This window comes from Larus michahellis, chromosome 2 (assembly GCF_964199755.1).
Source record: "Larus michahellis chromosome 2, bLarMic1.1, whole genome shotgun sequence".
Classification (NCBI taxonomy): Eukaryota; Metazoa; Chordata; class Aves; order Charadriiformes; family Laridae; genus Larus; species Larus michahellis.
Window position 1 is genome coordinate 60,265,274 of NC_133897.1, and position 24,213 is coordinate 60,289,486.

At 37.8% G+C, this 24,213-nt stretch overlaps 1 protein-coding gene across 1 annotated transcript in view; it reads left to right on the top strand.

Moving 5' to 3' along the window:
• The window catches only part of CNTNAP2 (contactin associated protein 2), a 1,161,641-nt gene that overhangs the window by 551,789 nt on the left and 585,639 nt on the right, over positions 1 to 24,213 (top strand). Inside the window, exon 8 of the mRNA XM_074575643.1 lies at positions 4,773 to 5,037. Within this exon, the coding sequence (XP_074431744.1) occupies positions 4,773 to 5,037 (265 nt within the window). The remainder of the gene's footprint in view (positions 1 to 4,772; positions 5,038 to 24,213) is intronic.

Sequence of the window (24,213 nt, forward strand, 5' to 3'; positions counted from 1 at the left end):
CATGAAAAATAGGCTTGGTTGAGACTACTGTTGTTGTTAATCATGTTTATGATGATGGCACTTAAGCAATCCAACAAGGATCAAGGCTCCATTGTAGGAGATCCTGTACAAACCCATAGGCACACCCTCCCCTAAACTGCATTATGTGAAAAGGCAAGACAGAGGAAACGTAATGAAGTGGAACACAAGCAAAGTAATCAGTATGGTGATGAGAAGTATCATAAGGGGGGGGGGGGGAGGGAGGCGGAACAGAGGAAAGCAGGACATTAAAGAGCTGTGAGACAGAAGAAAAAAATAGATGCAGATAGCTAAATTTCAGAAGTCACACAGTGAAAGCGAGTTGACAAGTTAATTTTACAGAATGAGGAGGCCCAGAGCATCAAAGGTGATAATAAGATGATAATCTTGATTTGTCTTTGAGCAAAATTAAAGTTAAAAAAAATATTTTAGGTCTCTCATACATAGGTGTTATGAGCAAAAAAGCACCACCAACCATCTCTCTAATTTATTGAGGAGTAAGGATGTAAAGACAATTTAAAAGTATTTTAAATTTAAATAAAGTCCAACACTGACTTTAATAATGGATTTCTTTTACATTTAGAGGGTGAGAATAAGGAGGGAAAAAAGTCTGGCAGTTCTTTGTGATACAGAAGATGGCAACAGCTCTTTGGAGAGAATGAGTCAGATGGATGGTCGTGAGCAGTTATCGTGGCTCCTATTAGTGGAGCCTGATTTGTTTTCATAGAAGATGCCCAAAAGGGAGAGTCGGGGAGAAAAGGACAGCTGAGACAGAGAATGAAAGTTCTGCTTTTCTCCTGAACCGAGCTGCAACCAAGAGTTGGCAGTGACTAGCTAGCAGAATAGGTGCTACCTGTTGTATACAGCTTGACGCAGGGCTAAGACAGAGACAGGGAACACACTTGTTAACAACCTTCCAGTCCATCTTTTCAGTGTTTTCTACTAAAATATAACAAGCTTTGTAGGACTTTCATTACCTTGCATAACTGAAGAATATCGACCCTTCTGCCACCAGTGAGAAGAGACTAGAATATTCAGCTAACAAGAAGTCCAGAGAAATCTGAGTTTAGGAATTTAGTCACTTTATCAAATTTTCCTACCCCGAGGTATAGCGAGTAGTGTGAATACAGGATTCAGTTTCCACAGAACAGTCTCTCCAATTTTAAAGCCTGTGACTGAAAAATGCTGAGGAGAATCATACTTGCTACCCTCCATCCTTACATCCACTAGGTCTATGCTCCACCCACTTCTGCAACTCCTGTGCCATCTGTTACTGTGTGCAATTACATACAAACTTAAAATGAGTGTTTTCTTTAAATTATCTTTATTAAGCAAACATTATGTTAAACTCAAAGATGAGTAATAAGCTGTTTTGAGAAAAATACTGAAATAACATGATAAACATTAGCACACCGTACATTGCCTGTATTGTATAGTCCTAACTTAACGTCCTAACGTTATATATATATAACGTTATATAACCTAACTATATACATCCTAACTTAACAGGTATTGTAGTCTTAATGAACTCATTACTTCTATTTTGGGAGCTACCTATGCATCCAGTAGCTCTATTAATTGGGAAGGGTTTTAAGACCCAGTAGTATTTCCACAAGGGATAACATCTGAATGTGGATAGGCAAAATTGATTTATAGGAAGTAAAGATGAAGCTAATTTGCAACACAGATAAAAGATCATGACACAAAGCTCAAGCTACCCAAATTAAGATGTTTTCACCATTTCCCTTCCAATGTAGTATGAAAAATTCCCTGATAAGACCAACAGTTTCAGTGTAAATGCACAATGTATGTTTGACCTCCAGATGTCATTGCCCAGAGAACTATTCAGCAAGTCACTCCGAATCTACAGAAAAGGATCGTTTTCCCTTTGATAGACAGGGATGCTGTTATAGAGACAAGCTGCAGATTAGCTCGAACTCTTGATTTAGACCTAGTGAACAATCTATATCGGATGGGCTTTGCTTAAAAGAGGAGTCGTCTTGTGAATTGCAGTCATAGAGGGAATTGATAATCCAGTTCAGATGAATCTGAAAGCCTCAGTAGGGAAAACAGTAACTAGCAGAGAAATCAGAATTATATGTTGCTTCCTCAAGAAATCTTTTATGCAGTTCATGATAAATGCATTCACTGATGTGAAAAAAGATTTGAATGCATTCGGTGCCATTAACATTAATAGGTGTTATGCATGCAAGTATCCCATGCATCAGGATGACAGGAATATGTCAATTGGATATGAAGGCCTTCTTGTTATGAAGAAATTGTTAGTTCCTGATGGTAACAAGACAGCAAGAGAAACTCCTAAAAATGTCTAGCAAAATGCTTTCTGAGCACTACTTAATTGGCATCTGTGACAGAACCGTGAGATGTCAGCTCTTTCAAATGCGGTTGCCCTGTGTCTACACAGGACTGCCTTAACTATGTAACAGAAGTTGTTCCTAATCCATAGGGTCACTATTACACCGAGAATGTTATAAAAGGGTTACAAAGCATATTTCAGCCACTTTCCAGCTTTTTTTTCTGTATGTAAATATTGTGCTCTAACCAAAAGTGTTCTGTAGCACGCCTGGAAATGTTCAGCCTAAAACCATTCAAACAATCGAGTTAACCATTTTGATTTAATGGTTAGCTGGCTGAAAAAAATTAAAATCTCTAAGCAACCTTTAGACCAAAAAAACTCAGAACAGCCAAGCAGCTTAGCAGCAAAGGGAGTAAGGGGAGGTCTTTTGCCTTTACTCAGAAAGTAGCTGTAATTTCTCTTATTCACACTGTAATGTAAAAGCTTCCTATAGTTCCTAATTGTTTTACTAAATCCTTGGATATTTTTTGTTGTTCATGCAACGTGGGTGTTTGAAAAGAACGTGGATTGTAATGCTGAGATTTTGTCATAAAGATAGGAACAAATTTTTTAGGAGATGAGCATAGAGAAATCTCTTCACTAGTTCAGATCATTAGAAACATCAGTGTTTCTTAATTGATGATGGAGGCTGCCAACCTCATAGTCCAGTTGCTACTAGTTCTACTGGCCTTTATAGGTAGACTGTGTGGCAGTATAACTTCTGATGCTCTGTAGGAAAAAGCAGTGGTTATGCAGAGTAATCAAAGAATGTGTCTGAGAGCTCATTTAGTTTTGCCATGCAAATACTATTTGAGAAACTGAATCTGCCACACAGGTGGTATCTTGCTATGACACAGATAAGGTGTTTTCTGATGTGGTGTTCTTTGAAAAAGTGGCGGGTTTGGACATCAGTAATTGAGTGCTAAATCTTGCTTCCTTACTGACATCATCTGGCCCATCTCCAATTGAAAATAATTACTTCTAAAAAAAATTTACTTAGACCTTTCCTCCCACACATTTTCAGACACAAAGGTTCCTGTCTTGCTTCCAAATTCTCTAACTTCCCTCAAAATGAACTTTCAGATGCATTAATACACTATGAATACAAAAACGTGACATAACAGCTTATATCAGGAAGCCGTTAATATGGAGTTTAAAAATATTTATGAGATAAAGATGATGACTGACTCCTATTGGGATTCTGGCCAGCGCTTAGGTGAACCTCAACTCTAAACATCTAGGTACCTCCAAAATGTTGGTCAACCCTTAATATTATTTTTTTTAATGTACAAATAAATATAAAAGGAATTGCTATCTTGATCACAGTAATAATTTCCATAGTGCATCAGCTAAAATTGTTCCTTCCCAAATTGTACTGAAATAGCCAAAGAGTATCCATCTGCCACAATGGATCAGAAAACCGAACCATAGAACAGGATCCACTTTGCCACATGTTAGAGGAATTCTTCAGCAGAGAAAGTTTTCCTGCTATATTTGCATTCATGCATTAAAAAGTCAATTCTGGACAGAGATTGCTACAAATTATTTATGATTTCTAAGGAAAAAAAAATGGCAATATATTCTACCATTGTGGTCTTTCATGAGAAATGACACGAGAACCAGAGCGAAAAATTCATGTCCCTAATTCTAGTCTTGTTTACAGATACATTTTAAAGCCTTGGAAATCAATAAAAAGTTGTCTAGATTTTTTGTCAGTTTCCCAAAGAGTAAAGTTTTACAGTGTGAAACTGCATTTTCTTTTACAGAGAAAATTATTGACTGCAAATATTAGGCATTGTTCATGATCACCTACTCCAAATCTTTCTGGTTCATGAAATGAAAGATTAGCTTATTTAGTATTATTTGTCAGAAAACTTAACAGAGAGGCTTAGCTCTTCATGAGGTGTTACACATCCTTCTTTCACAACCTCATATATTGTATTGATTGACACATTGATATAAGGGTATTTGAAAAGCTGTATTTCATTTTTATAAAAGGATGAATTACTGCTCCATTATAGGCTTCTTTGGTGACCACGAACAATCCCAGTTTTCTCTGTGATTCATTTCTTCATCTTTGAACTGGGAATATTAATGCTTCTGTCTAAGCTTTATCTTAGTTAGATGATAACTCTTCAGGGCAAAGACTGCCTCTTATTGTGTGTATGTAAAGTAAAAAATACAATGGAGCCACTTCTAGGCAAAACAGAAGCATCAGCAACAACATTGTAATAGTAACAATAGTGATAATATTAATTACACATTTTTGTATGCAACTTGCATTGATTACAGTAGTCTCTAGGTTGAATGAAACCTAGAACACTTTTTAGAGATAGTTATGAATTTAATGGAATCTTCCCATTTGTTTATGCTTTTGCTTTCTTTGTGTTTTACTTAGGGAAATTTAAGTTTTTCTTGTGTGGAGCCACATACAGTGCCTGTCTTTTTCAATGCCACCAGTTACCTTGAGGTTCCTGGTCGTCCAAGCCAGGATCTGTTTTCAGTCAGTTTCCTTTTCCGAACATGGAACCCCAGTGGACTTCTTGTCTTCAGCAACTTTGCAGATGACCTGGGAAATGTTGAGATTGACATAAATGAGGGCAAAGTCAGCGTCCATATCAATGTCACCCTAGTGAAGAAGAACCGAATAGACATCTCATCAGGTAAGTGTTTTTTTTTAAATTGGTATCATTTTTGTTGGTGTTGTTTAAAAGCATCATGGACCTAAAAATGAGAACAACTGTTTTACAAAAATTGAAATTTAAATTGCAACTCTATTAAATTCTTTATTGTGTGTTTAATTGAGGAAGAGGTAGAAGAATATTGAAATAGTTGTTAGATTAAAAAAGAAGACACAAATATTCTGTCATTAAACCCAGAAAACATATAATTCCTTATCTGTGAGGCAGCATCACTTCTTTTTTTCTTTCTTCAATCTGTCTTGCAGTCTTCTCTGCAAAAATATTTGGTTTCAGAAGGGGAGGGTGTTGTCCCAAATCTGGGTTCTTTACCCAGTGTGCAAGCCAATAACACACATAGCAGAGGTATTTCCAAATTTATTCCATTAATGCACAGAAATGGGGTGCTTGTTCCAAGGGAGCACACCTTATTTTCAAAAATTTCCCTTTTTATACACCGATTATTACATATTCTATTAATTAATACGTATTCATTGTTATTCTCTTCACTGATTGGTCAAGGTTTCTTCACTTCCTATGTAAATTAGTACTCAGACTGTCTTCTTCGTCCATTGTTCTCTTTTAAGTAGGTGTTACCATTTGGGTAGGTGGTCAGTGAGTCAGTGGTTGTGTGGTTTCTTAGCCAAAAAAAAAGGAGAGGACTCTTTTGGCCTGAAATGATCTGTGGTTACTATTTTTTCTTAATTTCATGGTGGAGGTATTTCAATCTTCATCAACAGGATTTATATACTGGTATAGCTGTGAATGAATTGATTGTGGGTTTTATGTCTAGTCTTCTATTTGATTTCTATTTGAAAATATATTGTCCATGTAGTCATATAAACAGGAACTTCAGGAAATTTAAAAAAAAAGGAAAAAAAAAAAGCCCTTTTTAATGAGAAAACATACATCAAATAGGAAAGTAACATTTCATTTGGCAAGTGAACATTTTTGCTAGTTTTCTCTTTTCACACCATTAATGAAATAGAGCTAAGCATGAAATGAAATTAATTATTTTAAAGATAGGACTGAACAAAATATGAATAATAATAACTAAAAATCAGAATTTTCCTGTTATGTAAAATGAAAATGTTTTAATGAAAAATACATTGTATCTCTTTCCATCATTAAAATTTTTTTTAGCACAAAACATCAATACCATAGATTACAAGTTAGCATTGCATTGCCTTTGTAATATAAATACACACAAGTAATGTTCTGGTAATACAGTATGGTCTTGAACAAGAATGTTTTGTTAAGGTGCTAGTGCATGGTGCTAGTGCATCATAAACAGGAAACACATGGAATTATCACTCTCATTCTTTCCTCCTTAGCTCTGCCTACCACAAATCCCAGTTTACAGAAAGAAGTGGCTACCCATGATACTTGTTCATGAGCTTCCTTGTACCTTTTTGGTCCAAGGAAAATTTCAGGGCTGATTAACCAAATATTATGAGAAATAAAAATTTCACCAATTTGCCACAAACGCAAGATGCACACATTTTTCCACTGTTTCTTTTTACTTACAACTGGCAAAGCAGAATTTTCTGTAGTCAAGTGTGCGGCTTTCTATGTAACCACCTGTGTAGGGTATGAATAATTAGACTTCTGTCTACTGGGAGGAACACCTCATGGTTATCACAAAGAATGAGGCTAACTAAAACCGTGGCCTAACACAGGTGTGTTTTGTATTTCATAGCTTTGCTGTACTTACATCTGTTACCTGTAATGGCGTATTTTCACTGGAGGAAACTAAAGTCTTTTAGTCTTTATTCTATGCGCCTCTAATAATTTACTAATTTACTTTCATTAGCAGCTTTTAATGTCAGCTTTCCAAGTTAACACGGGGACATCAGCAGTTCATTCTGGGGCATAGTCTAATGCTGGCTACAGAAATAGTAGTTGAAGTGACTGGCAGGAATTACGTGGAAGACCGGTATTGCCCATGTGCAGGTGACAGAGTTTGTTCCTGCACATCTCTGCACTAAAGATACTGGTGTGGAACAGAGTTCTGGTTTGTCTGATTTTCAGGGTCATAATATTCCTTAAACATCTTAAAGCTGCGTGCACTGACTCAGGAATCTCTAACTTCGCCTGAGTGGAGTTCAGATAAACAGGAGAGCCCGGCCTTCCAATCTATCAATTACAGTTAAATTCCCACCTTTCTCACTGGCAGCTGGGCACTGCAGACCTCCTTATTGAACTACTTTATGAAGTGCTTTGCGATGCCTGGAAGGGATCAGACAGCACATGAAAAAGATTTTCTCGTCCACTTGGTGGTACTTTCATACCTGATTCACTTGAGCATGTTGTTTAAGGAGAGAAAGGCAGCTGCAGTTTTAAATATTTTAGATGACACTTCACAAAAATAAAAATGAAATTATGCATAGAAGGTATAGTTAGATGAGCTGCACTTCTAGTCCCATATAGTATATAGACCTGTGTTTACTACTTACTTATAGAGTCAGTAAGGTGAATAGTTTGCAGGAGATTGTAAAAAGTTTTGTAGCCAGCTGGAAGGTTTAGAGGCAAGAATATCAAATAATGACCAAGCAGCCAATTGATTGTTTAAGAAGAGTGAGAGCTACTACTAATATGAGAAACCAGAAATAGTCTTATACATCGTTTTTTATGCCAATCAGTTCTACAATTTATATAGTGAATACTGATAAAATACTCTAAGGCCGTCAAATAGAAAGCATGAATGCAAAAAGTTTAACTTCTGTGTAAATACAGGCACTATGAGAGGTTTACATAGCGTGCTGTGTAAAAACATTTGGATCAATAGTAGGCAATTCATGGGAATCATGAAGCAGACATTGCTTTGCATTTAAAATCACAGAAATGGAGAGCCGCCATCAGGCGGTCTGTTCTTAGCAGTTGTCTTTGTCTCCCAGAGATCCTTCCCTGCTCTCGTCAGTTGTCTGTTCTGTTTTCATCAGGGATAATTTTTTCACAGCGTTAGCAGATCACAGTAGGAGCTCTTAGGTCTTATTCAATGTTAACCTTTGGTGTTCCAAAAGGCACTTAACTGGTCCTTCATTTCTTTAACTGCATGTCCCGCCCACGGGAGATTTCACTATATTCAAATCACCTTGAAGTTCTTTCAGTTTTTCGATCAATCCTCTTCATCTTTATTGGAACTATAAGTCATCCTAGTACTTTATTGGAATGTTTAAAATAAAAATAAATTTTTTTAATTATTAAAATGTTTTTGTATATCTGAAGCTTCTTCACTCGTTGTTGGGAGTTCAAAATTATGTTCAGCCTAAGTATGAGCCATTCCTACTGTCTGTCATGCCTTAATTCCCTCTTTCATTCTATTGTTGCGACTTTTAAAAAATCAGAGGTAGTTGATGTTACCATTAGCAGTTCCTAGATAACTTTCTGTAGATCACTTCATGTTTTGCAAAAATGCATTTTATTTCCTTCTTTGATGATGTTAGATACTGTTTATCTTGCTGCTCCTTTCATGCCTTCAGTCACTTTCAAACCTCTGCCTCATCTCTACACATCTGATTAAAGCATTGAAATGTGTCTGTATTTTGAAAATTTTGTATTTATTTTATATGTGCTGAAAAGAATCAGGGATGGTTACATATATTGTAGTCCAGTACGTACGATTTTTGCGTTACTAGTAAAAGGCAGCAAACTTTGTGCTGACCTGGCAAAGCAGAATCTCAGGTTCTTATTGACCTGGCTGTGGCTTGCTGATGGCCAAACTACTAGTCCTTGACCTGTTCTGGGCTTCAGCTTGGTGAATGGTAGAGCCAAAAAAGAGCTGGTAAAAAACAGTAATAAATTTTTTACTATGTCAATAAGGTGTACGCTCTTTTGCCCATAACACAATTTTGAGTGTAACAGATTATCTTATGTTAATATGCAGTTTAGCTTTCAGGTTGTAGTACATGTGAAAGGGACAAAGATGATTAGTCCTTGTGGTTATACCTACCGCCTGATTTTGCTTACTGAGCAAATTTTTTTCCTTTTTTCATCATATTTCCAGTTGTTCCTTCAAAACAGGTCCCTAAACAATAAAAAATTCCTTCCCTGCCCTGCCCAGCATTCTGTTATGTGTCCTCCAGTAAGCACCATTTAGCTGTGAACAAACTGGCAAAACTCTCATACAAAGTCAATGGCCTTGATTTTGCTTTTTCTTACATTAATCTTATTTAGACACTACCACCATTTGATTGATGAGAGTTATATTAATAAACTTGCTGTTAGTAAGAGGAAAATCAGGCCTACTGAGAGATGAAATAAAGATTTAATTAGAAGAAATAAGCTACCGACTGTGCAGAATTACACAGGTGAAATTCTTAAAGCTTGTGTATAAATCAAGAGTTAAACATCCTATTGACTTTTTCTCTGCAGAGTAAACTATGATTAATATCTTCACACTTGTGTATGTCCAGCATAGGGATTAATAATAGGAATCTCAGAAAGCATTCAAGAGATTTATCTTTACTGCTCCATCTGTTTTTGGACTAAATTCTGCTTTTGGCATCATGGCCTGGGATTCAGGGAGACTTCCTGGAAATTGCTGGGTTTACCCAAGGGATTGATGGTAGCAATGCAAGGCTGAGAAGATGGAAGACAGAGGGGTTCTTGCTTTCTTTAAAAACTTTTTAAAAGCAGATTTCCAATGTAGTTTTGCATACCGAAGAATTCTGATATTCTGCTACAGTTTTAAAAGTCATTTAATTTTCGTATATGCTACCTCTTTACCCTAAGAACACACTCAAAATTTGTGGTCTTGCAATTAGGAGAATAAATTGTTGATGAAGTTGTGTTTGTATATGAGCTTTGCAAGCTAATGTCTTCTTTCTGGATCACAGAAGAAATCAACAGCTGGAAAATGTCATACTCCCACATGTCTGTCAGAAAAACTGTTATGAAATTTTTACCATGCAAATGCTGTTCAGTTCAGGGTTAAGCCACAAACCACGTCACAATTGCTTCCTTTTCTTCCACTTAGTTATATCTATCTCCTTGATGAACTTAACCCAAAATCCTTCCTAACAAACCCAAACTTTTCTGAAGCTTTCAATGTGGGGAAAAATTGGTAACCCATTAAAAAACATGAAGACTGTTGCTTTGCTTGAAGAAACAATACTAACATTCAAAATAACTCTCCTGAAGGAATCATCTAATGGCTTTCCGATGTTTTTAATAGCAAACCCTGAATCCCTGTTTCAATATAGAAATTAACTTCTCTGCCTCTTGAGAAAAGGCAAAGTTTTCACGGCAGCAGATTCTAAAATAATCTCTTGATTTATCCTCTGTTTACTTTCCCGCTTGTTGTCTTTTCATAGACAGCTCTGACCTTTCATATCTAAACATTCTCTGCTCAACTTAAATACTAGAGGCTCTATGAAGATCCCTTGGATTTTACCCCACAATAAAAATGATAAGTCACTGAAAAAGGAAATAATCTCCCTTGGCCCATAATATCTTAACAGAGAGGTTTTCCATGTCTGAAATCTTCTGCCACTAAATTGAATTCATCTGCTTGGAGCACCTTTTTTCCTCTTCCAACTCTCCTAGTTAACATCCTGCTCTGTTTATTAGCTGCTGCTCAAGGCTCTCTTCAGTTCCTCCTGTCAACCATAAACTTATTAAAGCTTGGGATATGAATACCTTTTTGTCATATTTATCCGTATTAAATAAATCAGACTTTTCCCCGTGGAATCTCTCGGGGAAGCTTTCCACCCTTCTGTCTTTCTGCTACATCTCAAGTCATCTGAATCGCAGTTCATTTATATTTTAGACCTCGGGTTAAGATAACATCCTTCAGGTAATAAAATGTCTCTGTCTGACAGATCTAAAGTGGTACTCTTCCCATGACAATTCCCAGGGGCGTTTTACGTGGGAATCGAGAAGTATTTTTGCCTCTGTTGCTAAATGAAGGTTTAAATAGGGAATGTGTGTAGACAGAGCAAAAGTGCACTTCTGGTGGGAAGATAACATTTCCCACCAGGTCTTTTCCATATTACTGATACTAGGTTATACACTGAATGTTAGTAAGTGGAGGCAGATGCCCGTGAGGCACTTGTCAGCGTGATTGACATGAGAGACATGAATTCTGTCCACAAAAGACAGCATGATGACTTAGCATCAGAAGAGCCTGAATATTAGAGAAATATTTTCTTCTCAGATAGCCAGGTTTGTCTCTCTGCTTCTGTATGTATGTTTATTTTTGGCTAATGACTTTAAGCAGTGAATGCAGCTACATGGACAGGCATTTGTGTTTTTGAATTCCACAGAACTGAGAAACAGACATGCTTGTAGTAGTTATTATTCTTTTTTCTGCGTGTTTTTCTTGTAGTCTGGTTTTGCATCTCGGTACAGGAGGCTCTCAAACCACTCAGAGCAAGAAATAGAGTTCTTGATTGCAGACTTTTTAATCGAAGAAAACTGATGAGTTTAGTTCAGGTTTTTGTGAATTCTGCTTCATCAGTCGCTGATTTTCACTGGAGAGTTGCCTACGAAGCACAAGCTGTGCATTCTAAAACATAGGTGGTACCATTATCAGATACTTCACTGAGAGTAAGGTAACTCCGTTGGTTGCACTGGTGCCTTGCAAGCGTGGAAGAACCTGAGAATCAAGAAAGCAAGCTGTCCTCACTGACAGGATTTCTAAATTTATACAGGAGGCTGAAGTTCAGTTTACTTGTTTCGGCCTCATTTCCCTCAGGGCTGTAGAACGGAGTTATTTTAGCACTGAAATACAAAACAAGGCTTTTTAAACTACTGTTTGAGAAGTCCCTGTGTTGCACTGAATTTCATTCAGGAAAAAAGTGCAATAGTCAATAGTTAAATGGTAATTTTGACTTTCTACTAAAAGGAACGCAAATTATGTGAGTAGAGGTGGACAGAACTAGTTGGAAATTTACAGTTTAGTTGTTTTTTAATTCAACGAGATTGACGGGAAGCAGAATCTAGTCAAGTCAGTGAAAAGTTTGCTTTCAATTTTGATGGGTGAAAGATAAGCCCTTTAGCACTGACTGCTGCAGGGGTGCCCAATATTTTGCAGTTACCAGAAGAACATAGGTTTTTACTTAAGTGGGTCCTCTGCATATTTTTGTTGATTACAAAACAGCATGAAGAGACACCTCTCTAAAGATTGGTTTAGCAAGCCAAGGATGCTTAGTTAAAATCAGCATTACCTTTTGGATCAGTAAGAAGTTAATGTCGGAAAGGTCATGGCAAAATATACTTTTGTTTGTGTTTTACGGTCTACAGGACTTACGTGTGCTGATTGAGGTGAATGTGGCTTTTCCATTATTATTTTTCCTTTAGAGTAGTAATAAAGAAATAAACAAAAGGATACGGTAGAGACAGGATCGGTGGTTGTATTTGTTGTGTTTATGCACAACCTGACAGCAGTATTCTCAGGATACCATTGAGTATTCATATTATATAAAGGGAGATGGAGGAAATGTTTTCTAATATCTGAAAGACTGGATATCAGAAATATTATGTCCTTTCCCCCAGTTCACTAATTTGCCATCTCTGCCTCCTCTTCCATAAAAGTGACTCTTTGAGAAAGCCCGTTTCCGGGTCTCATGCACCCATGCTGAACATAGATGACAGACAGTAACATCACAATAATGTCAGCCGATACTGTAAGCACCAACATAAATACCATCCAGCACTATTGTCTTAAACTTCTTAATTTTGTAAAAGACCATTTTTTTGTTAATGACAGGATGAGATGTACCCTTCAAATATGTGTTTGCACCTTATGCTATGTTAGCTCTTTAGTTCACCTTGTAGCAGATTTAATTTTTACTGGAAACTAGTGAGAAAATGTAGGAAAACTATTTGAAGTCTGTTTTTTTACTTCACTGCTATTTCATAGAGAAGATACGTGGCTGAGTACACCTTGTGATAATCCAGCGTATGATTATCCAGCGTATTAAGTTATTAAATTGATAATTTAATAACTTAAAGATACTTCTACCGCCTATTTAGTGTGGCAGCTATGATATTTTGTAAATGGCTATGAGTAAGTGGAGTAGTAGAGAGTAAAAAGAATGGACACACTTTTTATTTGATAGTAGAAGTTATAGCCACTGTACATACGTATATGTACCATGTGCATATAGTCTATATCAGTCAGAGAGTTTACACAGCTGATTTGCCAACTAAGACATGCAGGAAGATCGCAGAGCTTCGGCATTTGGTTAATACAGTAAAACTATTTGAATGGGTTCAGGAGAGTCAGGGCAGACAGTAGGTGAGTCTACACTCTCAGATCACTCCTTATTTCAGCTCAAGGTCCCGCTGCTCTGACTGTCCCCTCTGGAAACAGGCTGTATCACTCCTAGGATATCATCTTTCATTGGGATCGATAATTTCCTCACCATCATCACTGAGATCCAGGAATAGTTCAGTGGTTAGACTGGTCCAGAGATGATTACAGTAGACAGTACGGACAAAATATCGGCTCTTACTCTGTCAGCCTGGCTTGTCCTACAGCACTTTTCCGCAAGGGTTTGACCCCTTACAGACTCTCATGCCGCTGACACTTAGGTGCACACAGCATATTCTGGCTTTCATTGTCTAAAAAGTGCAACTCTCACACGGCAACCCTCTTACTACTCATCACTTTGTGAAGAGATATCCATTCTTAAATCATAACATTACCAATGTGTCTCAGACCCAAAGAAGGACGTGTGGGGTCAGGATGAGAGCCAAACTCTTGTGACAAGGTTGCTGAAGCCATGGTCATGTAACAATATCCATATGACAGGCATGAAACAAGTTATTGTTGCATGTGGCTTACACAGTGTGGGCATGTGGGTCAACAAGATAACAAGATGAACCCCCAGAGAGTGTGTATTGATCCAGAGATGCCTCCACGTGCTGTATAGTGCGGACACAAACAGGTTACTGTAGGGACCAGCCATGAGCACTGCAAATCTTGAACCTCCCTTTGTGCATTATTGTTGCTTACATGTACTATGTAATAGTGTTTGCTAAAAAGGGCACAGAATCTTCAAGCAGTGGGCCACGTAATGCTGTGCAGAATGACTGTGGGATGAAGCTATCAACTATGAAAATTAAAATTGCCAGTGCTATCTTTTCACCTCTTCATCTTCTCCAAACGCAAGGAAAAACGGGAGATTTTCTTTACTTTTAAAGTGGGCATTTGCAGCACTTGAACCAGTAATACTCTTTCTAGTGCAAACGTCCTTGAAACTCCTTTGAGTTTGCAAGGAATTTTTCTATTTTGAACTTTTAATCTTATTTATCACTAATCCTTGGGTAGGCGTCCCGCAATACCTCTAGCCAATTACTTACAGAAAAATAATTAAAAGTCATTGTAATATTAAACATGATTTTTTTGAGGGGGGAAACACGACCTAATTACACCCATGGAACTTTAATTTATGTGCCAGGAGCTGACACTCAATATCTTCTTTTTCATTGCTATTCAGGAACCTGGGCAAATAGATTATTATCTGTGACAGGTTTCTGGCAGTCCCTCTTGGTTTGACAGTGTTATTTTAGAGAGAAGAGAGAGTCACTTTTGTATATAATGAAAGGAAAAGTTGTCAAGCATCCATACATATTTTATGCTGCATAAAACTTAAGTGCTAGAGGAAAGATTCTGTCTTCAGTCATGCCATTGTAAATTCATAGTGCTTCTGCTGACCTCCAGGTTTGCATCAATGACATAGAATGGCACCTAGCCCAAAGGATGAATTCCAGTTTTTACACAAGCAATGCAGCTCTTGTAAGTCAGCTTGGCCCATACTGCTTTTTTGGTTAGTACAGTCATGCACAACTGTGATGTGTATTTTGGCATTTTGGCATTTTCCACTGACATTGACAGAACTAAAAGCAATTTCTATCCAAGGGCTTCCTTGAAATGGCGTCATGTACGTTCTGCATTTTCTAGGTTTTTTTCAGCTTAGTTCGCAAAAGTGGTTACTCTTAGCTGCAAAAACAGACGCAGGAGAAAAACATTTTCTAGTTGTATGTTGCTAGCTCTGCCTCTTTTTTCTGTCTTGAAAAAGATGGTGAGTCCCTTCAAGGATTTTTGCACATTGCTTCTTTTCATTTTCAAATGCTGCTGAAGCAGCAGCACATGAGCGCTGAGGTGAAACAGAGCAGCCAAAGTCCTTTGGATTGTGTAAGCTGAATGGCAGATGATATTGTCTTTAAAAAGCTTGCTCGTTAAGTTTATGTATTTGATAGGGGAAAAAAAAATAATCTCAATTCCTTTGCTGTGAAGAAGCCACTATAAAATACATAGTTTATTCAAATACCAAGAAGGATTTTATGGAACAGTTTCACTGAGGACAAATACTGAAAATTCTGCAGATCTCCTTTGTAGAATATTTACTTACTAAAGAAAAACATGTTCAGAGGCATGAATTCCCCTTTGTCTTTTCCAAGATATATATGTATATGCAACATTTGAAAAATCCATTCTTTTAAAAGGCAAAAATAACTTTGTTTTTCTTTTTGCAGATTTAAAATAGCAGAACATCATAATACATGCCCTCAAAAATGAGGGTTTCATTCATTAATCTTTTGTAGCTTTCTTAACAGCTCTTTTTATGCACATTAGCACATGCATTAAAAACAAACCGCCAAGTGGAATCAGCTTTACTACAGCACTAGCACACAGATTTCTAGAAAGAAATAACATCCTTAACATTCTGGTGTTGGGGCTTAGATAATTACCTATGAAAACAGTAATAGCAGATGCCATGTCTCTGGGATCTGGAATTTGCAACACAAGGCTGATATTATTGGCAGTACTGAATCTGGGAAAGAATAACGTGCTGGGGCATGTTTAGGAGAGTTAGACTGGTTTCTATAGCATTCACAACAAGTGGTGTGTTTGATCAAATGTGCTGTGTGATAAAGCTTTGCTGTATGCTATACAAGAATGTCTGGTCCCAGGGGAATGACCTTCATGTGTTGAAGCATCCTCCAAAGGCACAGAGTTAGGCATAGCACAGCTCTTCCTTCTTTACCTTCACTTGTGCCCGTGAAACAAATATATGGGATGCCCCAAATCACACCCATTCCTAACTGCCTTGCTTTTTCACAGGTAGGAATCAGCATGTTATAAAACAAGAACAGAAATAAGTTTCATCAAGTTTGTAGACCTCAGACAAATACACATTGACTGTGTTTTTGAAACAGCCAGTTAGTAATTATTTAAAGGCTTTGGGATGAAATCCTGGCTCAAATGACATTCATGGGCCTTTGCCTGACTTCAGTGGAGAAACTGTTTCAACCAGACCTTGAGCAGTGCTTCCACCAATAGTTTGAATAATATTCTTCTGCTAGAGAGAAATGTAGTCTGTGTGTTTCCAGAATGATTACTTACACCCAGTCATGCATTAAAGTATTGTTATTCACTTACTGCAGGTTTTGCAATTAGAAATGAGTTGCAATTACAGAGAGAAACATCGTTGTTGGTGTTTTAGTTGTTACTCATCATCAGTCACTATAAGGCTATTTCATAATTAGAACAAGGTTTTACACTTTTGAATAATGATAAAAAAAAAGCCATGCAGAAGCAGTAAGTGTCTGAAATGCAATCATCCCACAAGAAAAATGTAGCTATGTCATCCTACTCCGACACTGCAATAGATGCGCAACAGCTGGATGCAATATCCTAAGGCTTTTTCTTTTGTAGGAAGAGTGTCTTTTTTATTTTCTGAAGGCTTCTTCAGGTATTTTCAGCCTCAGGTCTCCCTGGCCATTCCCGTAACAGTGAATCAGAGCCATAGTAGCTAGTATTTTTGTCAGTAAGTAGTGAGCTATTGAACAGTCATATGATAGGGAATGCAGCAGGTCCGGGCAAGACTTTGGTTTTTTCCAAGCAGGATTTTTTTCCTGTGTTTTCAGGGTTTACTTTGTGCTACTGAAGTTCCATGATTTTTGTGTAAGAGTGAGCAGAAAAGGGTTGTACCAATAAAAGAGCTGTTATATGTAAAATGTAACAGTATACTGAAGCAGATTGAGACAGGGACAGGAATTAAATTTAAGTCAATGCTGAATAAAGTTTTTTTAGATATTAAAAATAAATCACCAATATTGTATATCCTATATTGCTAGCTCTGCAGGAAGTTAGAAAATAATGTGTATGTTTATTACTTCCTGATTTTGCTGATTCTTTTCCCCCTTGCTTTATGGCCCCTTTTTTCTGCTTTGGTTTGTTAACGCAGCTGTACTCACTTATTTCTCAGTTACTTCCACTTCCTTAGAAGTTTTCTCACGTATGGTGTTACATTCCAGTTGACAAATATTCAGAGACAATAAGCTTTGTTTATGTACAGGCATTTGCCATGTACAAACAACTGAAGCAAATAGCTTAGCTATTTGTACCTTTTAAAGTATGTGTTGTTTTTATGGAAATAGTCTGAGGCCCAATATGGTGTGCCTTAGATTATGTCCTCAGAACAATTTCAGCACCAACATTGAATATAAAAGTACAAGTGGAAAAAGGAATTACACAGTGCTAACTAAAGACTCAATAGTAGTGGATTTGCCCTTTTTTTTTTTTTTCCCCAATCAATATTTGTATTAAACTCATAGCTCTGTAGTTTGTTTCTTAAAGTAAAGTCAACTTCTGCAGACATATCCCTGGAGACATTCAAGGCCAGGCTTGATGAGGCTTTGAGCAACCTGATCTAGTTGAAGATGTCCCTGCTTACTGCAGGGGAGTTGGACTAGATGACCTTCAAAGGTCCCTTCCAACCCAACACATTCTATGATTCAATGATTCAACTTTTTTAAAACAGCCATAAGGATATGGTTTTTTTAATATCTTTAACTTAGTTTTGTTTAATATCTTTATCAATGATCTGGATGAGGGGATTGAGTGCACCCTCAGTAAGTTTGCAGACAACACCAATCTAGGTGGGAGTGTTGATCTGCTTGAGGGTAGGAAGACTCTCCAGAGGGACCTGGACAGGCTGGATCGATGGGCCAAGGCCAATTGTATGAGGTTTAATAAGTCCAAGTGCCTGGTTCTGCATTTCGGTCACAACAACCCCAAGCAGCGCTACAGGCTTGGGGAAGAGTGGCTGGAAAGCTGCCCAGCAGAGAAGGACGTGGGGGTGCTGGTGGACGGCCAGCTTAACATGAGCCGGCAGTGTGACCAGGTGGCCAAGAAGGCCAACAGCATTCTGGCTTGTATCAGGAATAGCGTGGCCAGCAGGAGTAGGGCAGTGATCGTGCCTCTGTACTCGGCACTGGTGAGGCCTCACCTCGAGTACTGTGTTCAGTTCTGGGCCTCTCTGTACAAGAGGGACACTGAAGTGCTGGAGCGTGTCCAGAGGAGAGCTACCAGGCTGGTGAGGGGTCTGGAGACCAGGTCATATGAGGAGAGGCTGAGGGAGCTGGGCACGTTTAGCTTGGAGAAGAGGAGGCTGAGGGGAGACCTCATTGCCTTCTACAACTACCTGAAAGGAGTTTGGAGAGAGGTGGGTGTTGGCCTCTTCTCCCAAGGGAATAATGACAGGACCAGAGGAAATGGTCTGAAGTTGCAGCAGGGGAAGTTTAGATTAGATATTAGGAAGAATGACTTTACTGAGAAGAGTGGTCAGGCCCTGGAACAGCCTGCCCAGGGAGGTGGTTGAGTCACCATCCCTAGAGGTGTTTAAGAAACGTCTAGATGTGGCACTTCAGGGCATGCTCTAGTGACAGAGATTGTAGGGGGTTTTTTTGTGTGTGTGGTTGGACTCGATGATCTCAAAGGTCTTTTCCAACCATGAAGATTCTATGATCTATGATTCTATGATATATCCTCATCAGCTTCTAATGGAAGAAAATTCCAACAAGCTTGAAAGAATTCTGTAACATTTTGGAAATCTGTTTTAAATGATAAACAGAAAACCATAAAGTGCAATTGCATACTAATGTTACATTTCTACCAGTAACACCTTGGTTAGCTCTTTCTTCTATCACATTTTACATGCACAAGAGGAAGTTTTCTTTTCATTTTAATTATCCATGGAAAGTACATGTATCTGTTCAGTTATGTCACCCAAATCTTGCTAAGAAGAATTATCTCTTAATACTATTAATAGTCTTTTGTGGAATTCATTATAGATTAAAAAAAGAAAGGCTATGCACGCATTGTCATATAAAGTGATGAGCAAACTGCAGTAGGTGTAAAATTAAAGAACAAACTTTTGCATTATTCATAACTGAAAAGAAATTGTATTCTTAATTAATCTTCCAAATTTTCTGGGTATCATTGGCATCCGTACAACAGAGCTGAACAGAATCAAATCTTCACATTCAATAGCTGAAGTTCAGTTTGAATCAAAACTTTCAGCTCAAATCTGGTTTTGTCATTTGTAAGTTTTACCAGGCATGTAGATACCCACAATCTTAAGAAAACATGAAATCTTACTTACTTAAAGTTCTGATTACACTGACACCCTGAACTAGCAAAGGGATATGAAACATTGCAGTAGATCCTTTTTTTGCCCATTCTGTTTAGTGATTCACACATCTAGGCATACAGAAGCCTGAAGTAGCAACTTGGTCTAGTCTCCACTCATAGGTATGAGTGTAATCTCATACGAAAATTGATATTGTTATGTTGAGTTGTTGAGTACCTTGGTAGCTGCCATGTACCCTCAGTTCACACTGGAAAGGGTAGAAAGGGAGAGTCTTATGTACGTGGCAGAGAAGAGCCCAGAACGAATGTGATGCTGACGCTTCCGGTCATGAAGCCAAAGTCTCAGGCCAAATTAAATCCAATGAGAATTTGAATCTGACTACTTCTGAGAAAGGCGCTGCAATACACCTTATTGTTTAACCCAGTTATTTGAAAGTTGCTCTGCAGATTACCGAAGTGCAGCAGCAAGAGTTCCAAGCATGTACAAGGTCCTTTCCTCTGAGCATTCGTCGCAACTCACCATGTCAGTGATGCCTGTCTGGGGCTTGTCAGTACTGTCAGGACCCACTGTCTGCCTCTGGAAATTCTATTTTCAGTTTACTCCATATTCATTTATCATAAAAGGGAGGTGGTGGGGAAGGCATAGGGATCAGAAAGCCCTTCTCCAGAATCTCACCAGTTGTCATTTGATCCTTTGGGACTTAGCCTCACAACTTAAAAACTTCATTTCACAGTGTTTGGAATTTTTGAATTGCAAAGAGCTGCTTCATGGCATAAAAATTGACTAAGACCTGCAGTTCCATAATCTTTAGAATCTATTTAGAAAAACAGATGATTTTTATTATATAAGTTAACTTGGAAATGGAAGTACTGCTACCTCAAGATGGAATATAGCACATGTATTTTTCACATATAAATTAGCAATATTCAGTAGAATAAGATGTATATGCTCAGACCGTGCGAGTCCTATGGATGTTCCTGTGGTGAAGCAGCAAAAATAAAAGTTCTTATTCGCTCTCAGTTTAAGTAGGAGTTCAAAATATTGTGTCTTTCTGTTTAGTGTGTTACAGAATCATTGAACTAAAATTTTTGTTGTGCCAGGTTTTGTTCTCAAATAGGACATTTTAAAAGGTAGTCACTGCACAGGGTAGATGTCTGGTGGAGCCAATCTAGCAGGGTTCTGCCACTTGTAATCTTGAGAGACTGTCTGGCTGGTTATGAGGAAATACCAGCTGTCACTTGTTCTCATGTGTCTGGACTCCCTCCTGTCCCGCTTCGAAAGGGGAGGGGAGTGATATTTTAGGAGTAGCAGGAAAAGATATCATTGGCACTAAATAGTCAAACCTGCAAGGGCCATTGAGGATGTCATATGAGCGAAAAACTTCTTAAAATAAATCTCTTAGCTTCTACAGATATAAGCTCTCTTATGTTAAAAGAAAGATCTCTGCAGTTTTCACTCATTTCCAGTCTGTTTAAGCACTCAAAGAGTTAGATCCCTGTAAGCTTAACCATGCACATAAACAGACACAGGCCTTACTTTCTGTATCCCGCTTTCTTTAAAATCAATGGTCAGTGTGATAGCTTACACTTCTCATCGATGTCAAAGAAAGCAGGATCCTAGAGAATAAGCATTAAGATTTTCACTTGATACCGTTCGTTGTCATTCACGAGGTTCCTAAAACACAAGGTGTGAACGAGTTGTAGCTCTATGGAAAGTTTATAGGAATATGATCAGTCTCTACCCCTTTTCCTTTCCTTCCTCCTCTTGTTTGAGGTGAGGAAAAAGCATTAAAAAGCAGAGATTTGGCTATTTTGCTTCTTACTTGTCAGTGAACTGATGACTTCAAATTCTGTTGCACTAATAAAATTACTGTGGGAATAATCCACAACGCACCATACTACTTATATATGGGACATGGTTCTCAGAAAGTTTTTACCTCATCCTCCTGTATTTTGGCATTCATAAAATGTTTTGTGCTGTTATAGGACATTAAAAAGATGTGCTGAGTGTATTGGGTTTGATTTTTATTTTTTTGAATTAGGAATGACCTTAATCAAATTATAATGTTCCAAAATCAAACATTAAAAAGTTGTTTTCTCATGGAAAATATGCTGAGTTACATTTCTTGTCCTGTGCCACCTTAATCAGTCTTAAAAATTATTTTCATAATTGTAACTATGATGCAAAAATCCACATATGATATGCATAATGTGGCCAAATTTCATGCACTTACTACTCCTCACACAGCCAGAATATCTTTAAAATTTTACAAAATTTTTTTCTCTCCAGAATCAAATTATTAGTATAAATAAAGAAATTAAACACAGAGGTTCATCATTATTATTTATCATTATGAGAAGCATATTGCACTTTGAAAAATTATGCTAAGAGAATTCTTAGTTTGTTTTTCATAAACCGATCATTGTTATATTGGATTGTGTTATAATTAACCAATTTATCAAAAAGCACTAACATAATCAAATGCTACTTACTTTGACATGCAAACTCCTACAATGTACAAGCACGCAGAGAGATGGGAAATGCATCAATCGAAAACCTGTCCTATGAATGTGAATATTCAAGAAACCTTTCAGATTTTAATGGGCTTTAACAGAGTATTTACTGTTTAGTATCTTTTTTCTGCATTTCTACTTCATCCATCACCTGAAGCCTGACATCGTGTCACTCTTCTGAGTCATTTTGGCAACAAATCAGGAAAACCCAAGTCATTACTCAAGCAAAGCATATGTAAAAGGTGGGGGGAAATGAAAGGAGCCAAACTGAAGTCTAATAAATTGTGTTTGAAGCTTCAGCTCTCTCTTACTTATGTTGTGAAGCTACCAAAGAAGTTTATCCACCAGTCGGTAATCCTGCAGGCTGAATATATTCTTGCTGCCTGCGTGGCAGAGGGATTATCTAGATTCTCAGAATCTTTATGAAGCTGGCAGGAAGGAAAAGTCACAGGATTTTTAGGTGCAAAAATCAGGAATGTAAAGGCTTTAAGAGAATATATTATCCAATGATAAAAGTCTGTGCCTGTAACTGAGTGTCCTATAAAACAAAATTAACAGGAGTAGTACAAAACGACAAGTTTTAAAAAATCATGAGCCCAGTCCTTGCACATTGTGAAATGGCCTTTGAAGTTCAAACTGTGGTTTTAAGTCTTCTCATTTTCTTTTGCTTTCAGTTTTTGAGAACTCAACAGTATATCATGATGATTTTTTCAGTGCATTTTGTTTTAGTGGTAGCTGAGATCCTCTTGTAATCACTTTTCTCCAGGAACTGTGTTATTCCATAAAGCCTAAGATACATTAAGATGTGATAAAATCACAAGTTAGTGGCACAAATATTACTGTCTTTTGTGAGGGCTAGGAGGAATATCCACTACCTGTCCCTACTGCTAAGTTCACAGAGAAATCTACCTTTTCCACTGCTGGTTCCCTATTTTTCAAATGGCAAAGTAAGTGAGAAGAAACTTACGTCTCAGAAAACTGCGACAAAGGGTGATGGTTTTAAACTGAAAGGGGGGAGAGTTAGATTAGATATTAGGAAGAAGTTCTTCACCATGAGGGTGGTGAGGCACTGGAACAGGTTGCCCAGGGAAGTTGTGGATGCCCCATCCCTGGAAGTGTTCAAGGCCAGGCTGGATGGGGCTTTGAGCAGCCTGATCTAGTGGGAGGTGTCCCTGCCCATGGCAGGGGGGTTGGAACTAGATGATCTTTACGGTCCCTTCCAACCCAAACTATTCTATGATTCTATGAAAACATGAAAAGAAGGATCATTCAGGCAACTAGCTGTGGGCAGCAGAGGCCAGGTGACAAACCCAGCCATTTTCAGCATTCTGTGAGAGTCATGTATTACAGACCTGCGATATTACGTGAGAGTTGCCCTTTGAGAGGTAAAGATGAAAGTAAGCTTATTTTCTTCAGCAGCAGGGAGCAGCATGAAAAAATGTGTGTATGTGGAAGAAGGTGGAATAAGGAGAATGAGAGAATCTTTTTATAGACAACAGTGAAGCTGAGTGTTCTTACAGATAGGCTGAGGTGAAACATAGTATTTCAGTTCACTAACTCCTTGGTAGTGGCAGCGTTCCTTTTCCAACGTAGCTTCAGATTAGTCATTACTACTTGCATGTTGCTAGCAGTGTAGTTATGAATATGCTAGAATAAGTATAGGCATGCTAGATTAAGTATAGGCAAATTGCCTAACTGCCTTACTTGCCAAGTTTGAGGAATAATTTTTGTAGCCCACACTGAGCTCCATGATGTGTTACACAGATAAGTAGTACCCTAGCAGGTTCATGTAATTTATGTATGAATGCATGATATGCATACATATCTTTGACTGAAGTACAGACATGCCTCCAGTGACTAAAGTAAGGATGTACTTGCCAAAACTGCTAGGTGCTCTTATGTATGTGCCTCAAATGTATTACCGAATAGCAAACTGTCTGTAATTTTTACGAAGCTGTGAGGAGGGAAGCAGCTACAACTCTCAGCCACAGATCTCCAATGATGAAGGATCTGGGATTAAAAAGAAAAATAATTTTTAGCCAGCGATAAGAAGCCTGTACTTTTAAAGATATGCATGAAGTTGTAGATAACACTCCATAAACACACCGTCTTGATGTATTTTTCTCTTCATTACAGCTTTCTGTTTCATACTTCCTGCAGATTCAGACGCTAGAATGGCTGCAGCATCCTTGGTTCAGTACATGCTCTGTGGCAGTCACACCTTCGGGAATTTTTTTTGTATTCTGTCTTCAGCGTTCAAC